The sequence below is a fragment of the Talpa occidentalis genome, unplaced genomic scaffold (assembly GCF_014898055.3).
Source record: "Talpa occidentalis isolate TD23 unplaced genomic scaffold, MPIMG_talOcc4v2.1 talOcc4.8, whole genome shotgun sequence".
Lineage (NCBI taxonomy): Eukaryota > Metazoa > Chordata > Mammalia > Eulipotyphla > Talpidae > Talpa > Talpa occidentalis.
Window position 1 is genome coordinate 72333018 of NW_023605194.1, and position 9499 is coordinate 72342516.

At 45.5% G+C, this 9499-nt stretch overlaps 1 protein-coding gene across 1 annotated transcript; it reads left to right on the forward strand.

The window, feature by feature from the left end:
* The first annotated feature begins 617 nt into the window (after positions 1–617).
* FCAMR (Fc alpha and mu receptor) lies at positions 618–9016 on the forward strand. The gene is given in 8 exon segments (XM_037497718.2): positions 618–633; positions 4714–4786; positions 4788–4937; positions 4939–4988; positions 6241–6396; positions 6399–6500; positions 6503–6868; positions 8847–9016. Coding segments are annotated over 8 exon segments (1083 nt in total).
* The last annotated feature ends 483 nt before the right edge of the window (positions 9017–9499 follow it).

Below are 9499 nucleotides of genomic sequence, written 5' to 3' on the forward strand. Positions count from 1 at the left end.
TGTCCTAAGGAGCTTCCAGGCCAGTGGGAGAGCCTGGAATGGGGGAGGACCGTCATGGGTTGGGGTACAGGGAGGGCTTTCTAGAAGAAAGAATAGAATCCTCATGCAGACATCAATTAGCTATGAGAGTTAATTTTCAATACTGTACAGATTCTCTCATTCCCCTGGGGAAGAAACTGGTTACCGAGGCTGAAGATCCTTTCAAGATCTCACAGTTCCAGCTAAAGTATAGATGGCTGGCATGTAGCCCACTATGCAAAGCCCCCCCACCCCCAGATTCAGAGTTCCACAGTGGCAATTGGTTGTGGTGCTAGTGTCCCACAGAGGAATCCTCAGCCCTCTGAACACTGAAACCTCAGGGTAGGGGGACTTCAGCCCTGGCGGCAGTCCAGGGTCTGTACTGAGGTGTGTGGAAATGGAGTTGAGCTTCTCTCCCAGGAGGCAGTTCCTGTCTTGCTCTCAGGCAGATCTAGGGCAGCCCCTGCACCAAGCAAATGAAGGGCCCCGGGTCGTGTTATGGTCCTTCCTCCCACTTCTCACTTGCCTCTCTTAGTCCTCTTTGTTTTTTGCAGATTGCCAACAAGAGGGCAGGATAGAAAAGGCTTCTTCTCCTCATAATGGGCCTGCTGCAAGGTGAGTCCCAAAACAGCCCAGCCCCAGAGAGAGCAAAACCAGCCCCTAGCGTTCCAGGCTGCAGAGATGAGATCTGCGGTGCCCCCTTCATCTGGGATTCAGCACTCCAAGGTAGTTTCGGCACATCACGGTTTTCTTTCCCGGAAAGCAAGATGATGTGAGGGTCCTGGGGAGTGGTGAGATCTGGGTCCAGGAGGACTGAGGGAGACGAGAACTCACATGCAAGAGCATAAGCCAGACTCAATTGTTTCTAATACTCGCTCTTTTGATATCCCCTGTGCTCTGCTGTCTTCTATTAAGTTGACAATTGAAAGTTATGAGTTAAGTGTTTCGGGGTATGCAAAAGACAGAAGTAGCACTACTTCGCTGGCACCAATTCAAGTGCCAAACCCAGTACTACGGAAAAATGAGGACCCTGCCTTACCCTTAAAAGAATTCAGAGTTTAAGGCCTCCCTGGTGGCGCAAGGGGTTAAGCACTGCACTATGAAGCAATCCGCAGCATCTGCAGCATGAGATCGATCCCCAGCTGGCCAGGGAGCAACCCACATGGCGCAGCAGACCTCTCCTGTCTCGCCCGCTGCTCCCCTCAGCAGTGTGTTTCAGTCAGTCTGTCTGTTCTGCTCCCCACTCTGTCTCTGGTGAATCCTCTCACCCCCCGCATCTCTGGCCTGTACCCCAGCTCTTGTATGCATAAATAAATAAATCTTTAAAAAAAAAAAGAATTCAGAGTTTAAAAAAATTCTACGGGTAAAAAATATATATCCAATTTTACTTATTTCGCCAATACCATGTGCCAGTCACTGGGCACAGATGGATGAAAGGCAGGATCCTTGGCCTAAGGCAGGCGTGCCAAGTATGTATTAGGTTCAGATGACAGAGGTCCTGCCTCCAAGCTGTGGAATCTGGATTTTATTCTGATGGTAACGGGAAGGCCCTGAGGAATGTGTGAGTGTATGCCTAAAGTGTCTAGTACCTAGAACATGGTACCAAGAAGATGCTTAACAAAATAGCTGTTGAATGATTTAATGAATGAATAAAAATGCTGTGATAAAACCCATAAAGGATTAACACTATGTCTGGCTTATAAGCAAATCAGAATTTTAATGAAGCAAAGGTGGGAAATACTTGAGCAATACGCTCTGAGATACAACACAGCATCTCTTTATTTTAACCTCATCCCCCTTTAAAATTTTTCCTACTGAAAAATTTTCTGTTGTCTCCAAGTGCAAATTCAGGCACACCAGGCTTTCTCTGCTAATATATCAGTAATACTCCTAAATTAACTCCTTCAAGTTTCAAACACTCCAAATTTGATCATTTTAAATTCCATTTAAATTTTTTCATCAGCGTCTTAATCTTCACTCAAAGATATGCTCCCTCACCTCCCCAAGGTCTAGAGGAAGGGGTGTGACTGTTGCCCTCTCTCTTCCCGGGCTTATCCTCCTCCCAGTCTTGGCAACTGATGCTGGGGACCCCAGTAAGGGATCATCCTAGGGAGGGAGGAGGGAGGAGCCCCCTGCCTGGGCAGGCTTATAGCTGACTTCCTCTCCCAGGCACCTTAGCCCCTGCTGACCCAACTCCTCCCTCTGTTCCATGCTCTGTATTGGCCCCTCCACAAAGAAGACGCACACTGAATAGTTTGCAGACTGGCTCTCTTCCCTCTGGGACTCATCTTTGGGACAAGATGTACATTTCTCAACCCTGTCCTGGCAGAAGCAGTCCTTGCCCTCTGTACCCGCCACAGATTGCACCTTCTCACGTCACATCAGGATCCAGCCCATGGCCTCTCTCCAGTCATAGGCATCACTCCCTGGTAGCAGCTACACCAACAGACCACTGCTGGTGATGGTGGGGTATCAAAGCCAGGACACCTGCCTCCACCAAAGGGCTGAGAATGAACATCAGCAGGTCACCAAATTGATCCTAAAATACTAGCTCTTTCTTCAGCCCTCACTAATACAAGACTCCAAAACCTTAATTATATATAACATCTACTGATCAAATGCACCAAGTGATTTCTTGAGCATAAATCAAATTTGGTATTAATAAAAGAAAATAATGTGCATTGCAAGGATTCTTAACAAGCTTTCTACTGCAAAGCCTGACAACTGCATCCTCCTGATAAATGAGGCAGAGATCCGCTTCAACACGCCTCATGTAGAATACAAGAATTCCTGAAATCTAAGGCGTGAACATTTTTCAGGGCCACATCACAGCTGTCCTGAGATTGTCCTTCTTTGTAATTGTGAATAGTCTAACCTTTGAATGATAAGTTGTCATTTAACCTTATTGATAGTGGCATAGCTGGTGATGTGGTTTAATCAAGCCTGAAGTGAGCACTGAAATATCCATGGCATCTATGGCCTCAACTTTCCTCTAGCTTGATATTAAGACATAGATACCAGGCAGGGCAGCTTCACAGGCCTCACATGGGCACTCACACCAGGTCTCATACTCAGAAGGCACTTAGCTTACTGCTCTGCTATTACCACAGTGAAACCCTTAATAATTTTTGAACAAAGGCTCTTGCATTTTCATTTTGCACAGGCCTGGCAAGTGATGTAGCCAGACCTTGCAATAGGATATCAAAGTGAACCTACTTGTGTCAAAAGTCCTTACGATGAACTTACTTGTGTCAAAGGTCCTAACTTACTTGTGTCAAAGGTCCTAACAAGTTGATAGGTGCGAGGCATACACATTCTAAAGCAAGAAGGTGAGAGGTTACAAAGTTGGTTGTTCTACCAATAGCCCATCACGGCACCCGCTGAAGAGAATGCAGAAGGGCTCACTGGGAGAGCTGCTTGAAAGACAGCTATGTGTGTGTTTCTTAAGTTTGCACATTCCATCAACAAAAAAACTGCTCCTTTGCAGACCTCTCCCACCCTCTCTCAATAGTTATAGCTCTGGGAAGGGGGCCTGGTAGCAGTGGAGTCATAGCTGATTTTGTTCTCTTTGACTTTCAAGTACAGAACTTTGTCCTGAGGCACTTGTTCATGTTTTCAAGGCCCAGGTGCATTAAACTCCAGTTCATGGCACTTTGTACCACGTCTAGTTGTTTGCTTTGGCCCCAGGTGAGGGTGAGCCAACAGTGTAGAGAAAAGCCTCAGTTCTACTGAGGCACAAGAGAGTCGATCTAACCTTCCAGCTCAGGATCCAGGTACGCAGGCCTAGGAGTCATAAACTGAAGTCAACAGTCACAGCCTTACACGGACCCCACACCAGTAACCACCAGGACACGGCGCTGTCCTAAAATCCCTGCTTAGGGAAGTGGGGTGTTTCACTCACAGCTCTGGGTGTATGATCACTATATGGCGTTATAACATTTACCCATGCAGACATCTATCCACTGTTATATCAGTTTTCTATCACAGATCTTTGCTCCCCTACTCTGATAATTCTCCAGAAGTAAAATTCTCTGTCCTTCACACCCAATATGTGTGCCCCTCTCCAGTGCATTTCCCAGAGTCTTTAATGTGGACATGAGCCCTGAGTCAACAACAGTATCAAAGTGGTTCCTGATCACAGCCTTTCTGCCCTCTCCTGGGTTACACTGCCCCTGTAACACTCCAAACACAAATATATTTCAACTTTCTTACCCTCTTTGCTGAATCATCCCTCAGTATGCACGCAATGGCCATCCAATCATCCTCCAGGCACTGTTGTCTTTGTTTATATGCAATTTGGTTGTTTTAGCAAGCCCAGTGTCTTAACTCTCCCATTATCTTGCCAGACTCCTAGATGGTACCTTCTTAAACATCTGCATTGGAGCACAGTGGAATTGCCCCAGGCTCTGAAGACTTGTATGAGACTACCTGGCATATAACTGTCAGCTAAGTAGTGAGTAAGGTTATTACTGCATTTCCATCTCTCAGAAGGAGTCTTGGGTACAGCTCCATTCTAAATCCTGAGTCTACTCCTGACTCAGAGGCTAAGCTTTGACATTTCAATATTGATTAGTTTCACTTTCACAGAAGCATTTCTTAGCTGTCTTCTTATTCAGGCAGAATTTTGAGATTGTAATTCCCCGAAGACTGACTACACTCAGCACTTTGACTTTTTCTTCTTACCTGCAACTGCAGCTGCATTGAAGGACCCAAGGCTGGTATCTGGGGAGCCTGGGAGGCTTGTCACCACCCACTGCCACTATGCACCCTTTCTGCCACACCATTGTGTCCACCAATCATCATACTGACCTTCATTACCATGGCTGTGTGACTCTAGAAGATTTCCCACAGAATGGCTTGTTTGTGGTGAGGCTGTCCTAGCTGTCCCAGGATGATGAGGGGCACTACCGCTGTGGCCTCAGACACAAACAACATGCTGTTCTTCAACATGAACCTGACCATTTCTGCAAGTATGAGCTGATAGCCAGTGGGTCAAGCTTGATGGAGCAAAAGCTGGGAAGGAGATGGCACAAAAGGATACCCAGGAATCCAAGAGGGCTTTTTTTTTTTTTTTTTTTTTTTTTTTTAAATATTAAATTTTATTTTTATATTCCCCCATACAATTGCAAACGCCCCATTCTGACCCCAATCCTTCCCCTCCCGCCCCCCACCCCCCAAAAAGTGTCTCTGGTTCATAGTTTTTTTGTTGATTTTGATTTTCACTTTCTTATATTCATTTTCCTGGTCCCTTATTTAAGTTTTCTAGATTCCTGCTATGAGTGAGACCATCCGGTATTTTTCTTTTTCTTTTTGGCTTATTTCGCTGAGCATGATCCCTTCCAGTGCCATCCATGTTGCTGCAAATTGCATGTGTTTATCTTTTTTGAATGCTGAGTAATATTCCATGGTATAAGGCAAGGAGAGGGGTGATAGAAAACTGACAGTGAGGCAAAGATTTTAAAAGCATGCTTTTATCTCAGAAGAATGCTTCCTTTAGAAGAAAGGTTGCTTCCTTTCTTCTAAAGAATGCTTCCTTTAGAAAAAACTTCCCAACTGAATGTACTGAAAAAACTTTTCAACTGAAAGATATCCCACCCAATTCCCCCAGAGTGTTGTAGAATATATATTTGGGGGAGAGTGCCAAAAGGTAGTGAGTTGTATAAGGTGACTTATTATGGTCACAAAGACTCCTTGTTCAAATGTGCAGACCAGGTAAGAAGTCAGGGCAGAAGAATTGGACAGGCTCTACCTACAACTAAGCGGCTCAGCAGACGTCTAACAGCAACCATGTACTGTGTGGTATTTTCGGAAGAGCTCATCAACAGTCAGGTACCCGGAGTTTAAGGAAGGACATCCAGGCTGTGAAAGGCCAGTAGAGAGATGGCCTGTTATGGAGCAGGTAAGCACAAGAGTCTGAAAATGCACTTTATTAGATGTTGGTATCTACCCATCGCTGAGATTGCCTGCACCACTGCAACTGGAGCAACTGAAGGGCTGTGGCCTCTGGGAAAGGGTGTAGCATGGAGGGCATGTCAGTGGGAAAGAGATTATGTGGGCATAGGAGAATACATCTAGTTTTCCAAAATTTTATTTTGTGTAACATATTGGCCAAAGACTGCCTGGCTTAGTGAGCTTGCATTCCACCTAGCAAACTCTTTAAGCTCAATCCTGTAGGCAACCTGGATAGTCTTCCAATACACGCTCCCTCTGCTGTACACACAGGTCCTTCCAGCACCATCCTCACAGTCATTCCAGGTGCTGGTGACCTCATCATGAGTTCCTTTGAAACAGCATCTCCAGGAGCCAACACATGGGCCCAAGGACCCACTCCAACTATAGAAGGACAGGGAACAAGATGGGACAGGGTTGCTTTGACTCCAAGACCAACAACACAACAGCTTCAGCTAAGAGAAGGCAAACTCCAGGAATAACTAGGATCATAGTTCCAGGGACAGGTAGCTGGGTAGAAGATTCCATCAGGGCACAGTACCAAGTCCAAAGAACCCAGTTTCAAAAATCAGAGGTACAGCTAATGCAATTGTTTTGCTATGGAGCACCAGAAGTACAGCCCTAAACAGGCCTATATCTAGGGACGGAGGAAGGAAGACAATAACCACTGAGGCCAATAACTCAAGAGAGGCCACAGAAAGGGTCACAATAGCCCTGGACACAGCCTGGAAGGTCATAGGGACCTTTAGGCCATTGATACTAGTCTCAGAAAAATGGGCACAGGAATTCCTCCAAGAAGCAACATCAGTTTCTAAGCCAAAAGCCTTGGTTTCCATCAAAGGAACTACTCCAACTGCAAGTCTATGGACCTTAGGGTGTTCTAAACAGGAAGATGGCATCTGTGGAAGAAAGCACTGCAGAGGACTTAGACCCCTCTGCTGGAGACAGCAGCTCTGAGCAACACTGAGCCAGAACCTGGGAGCAGGAAAGAGGTCCTCTGTGAGGAGGTAAACTCCCAGTCCCTCCTGTTGGTTGGGCCATCACACCTCCCCCCATTCCCGGGCGCACCCTTTGATGTTCTGACTCCTGTGTCACCATCCACTGCTGACTTCTCTTTCTTGGTAACTGCAACACAGGGGAGGGCAAAGGAGATACAAATCAGACTCTCTCCCTCATTGAACGGCCATTGCTAGGAGAATATTATCTGAATATTGTCATATGAATTTCAAGCAAAATCTAAATAGAGTAACATAACATTTAGGTGAAACCTTAGGGAATTTTTTAAGATGAGGAACAGAAGTTGTAGGGAGAGAAATTAATTGAAGCCACAAGGAAAGTTTCTGGCAGAATAAAATGCCAAGGTTAGAGTCCTCAGCCCTAACTGGGTCTCCTTGGCACACAGTGGAGCCCACACACAGGGGAAGGAGCAGGTAATAAAAAACCAGGCTGGGGAAGCTGCAGAAAGGGAGTCTAGTCTGCTGCTGACCCTCATGGGGATCAGGGCAGCCAATTTGCCTTGGCCTCAAATTCTCATCTGTGCAACAAGGGGTATGGGCCAAATGGTCTTTAGTCAGGAAATTAAACTTCCTCTTTCCCATACTCTTCCCATTCCCCACCCTGCGCCATTCATTCCAGTGCTTTTACAGAAGAGAAAAATGTCTCTTGAATCCTGACTGCAGTCTTTCCGGTGGTGCCTCTATTTACCGTTGTGGCTCTTGTTCTATTGCAAAGGAAACTCCAAAAAAGTCTTGTGAGTTGAGTTTAAGTGGACCCAAGGATGGGGAGTGAGTACTTGGTCCCATTTGACATTTTCATGGCTGCCTGAGGTCATGGACAGGGCTAGAACTTTTGGGTACAGAAGAGCTAAAATCTAATCTGAGTCATTTAAACACTCTTGGCCTTGGTTTCTTAATCAATCAATCAAAAGGGAAAAGCATCTCTGTGCTTATATCTTTTTTTTAACCCAGCTCTGTTTTTTTAATGAACATTTGTAATACATTTTTTACATCATTTTTCATTTTTGCACAATGTATACATTTTAATCTTGGTTATAGTCCCCATACAATTCCCAACCCCCTTGATTTGATCCCTCCTTCCACCCCCACCCGTAATATGTTTCTGGTTTACTGTTGCTTGTTGATTATATCTTTTTTTTTAAGATTTATTTTATTTATTTATACAAGCACTGGGTACAGTCAGAAGCGCAGGAAGGTGAGAGAATTCACCAGAGACAGAGCGGGGAGCAGAACAGATAGACTGACAAAGTACATTGCTGAGGGGAGCAGCAGGCAGCAGGAGAGGTCTGCGCGCCATGTAGGACCCTCACACAGCGGCTGGGGATCAAACCAGTGCTGCAGAGGCTGCGGGCAGCCTCGAAGCCCAGCGCTCAACCGCTGCACCATCAGGGGAAGCCCCTTGTTGATTATATCTTAATGGCATCCCAGAGATTAAGGAGAAGATCTTCCAATTATGCAATGCTAATTGTACACATATAAACCACCTGAAGAATACCAGCCACAGACACAGGAGTGCAGGGCCCAGAGGTGGGCCAAACTACATTTATACCCTTCTCATGGCCCAGCTGAAAATCTCACAGAGCAACATTCTTGGGTTTAAATACCCCTACATTGAGTGTTTCATGATGTTTTTATCTGCTGAGCCTGTCCAATTCTTCCTGTGAAATTTTCTGGGAGCAACTAGAGGAGGCTAAATTTCTCAGATGAAGGCCTCAAGGCCTGGTCCAATCAGTGCTTACTGCTAAAGTCTCAATTACAAATCTTCTGTGTCAGGAAGTTCTTGAAGGCTGGTGATTAGTAGGGATGTTCTCAGGCTCTCAGATCAGTGCTCAGTATCCTCACAGCAAATTAGCTTTTGTGCAGCTCAGGAGACAGAAGGGACCACAACTACGTTCATCTTGATTCAAGAGACACATTTCATGGAACTGAGCCTCCAGCCAGATCACCTGCCCAATGAGGAAAAGCTGTTCCAGGATGATTCTCCTCCTGTCCATGTCAGCCTGGCTGCCTCAGAAACAGACCCTGGACTCTGAGGTATGGAAAGAGAAGCTATTCAGTCCCCATGGAAAGAGAACCAGGACCAAACTCCATGACCTCAGCCTCTTTTCATCCTTCCTCCACCTTGTGGAGGGAAAATAATAAAACTGAGACTCCACCTGGAGAAGCAAATGTTAACTATCCTTGGGCCTAAGAAGATCAAGCATTTTCTCAAAGGTGACAATATGACTCAAGTAAGACCTCAAGAAAATATTTATTAAACACTGGCAAAGGAACCTAGGAAAGGCAATGAACTTCCATTTCTGGGGTTTTGAAAATATAAAAGTGTTCCAATCAATGTGGAGAATTACACATTCTCAATCATCAAGCTGGCGCTTGCTCAGCACCCCCATTTCTGACATCTGTTAGAGCTCAGCTTGCAATTCAAACATTTAGTTGTATTCCTGTTCAATAGCATTACCTTCTTCAGTAGATTCTAAGCTTCTGTGGGCAGCACTTTTGTTTTATCCATCTCACAA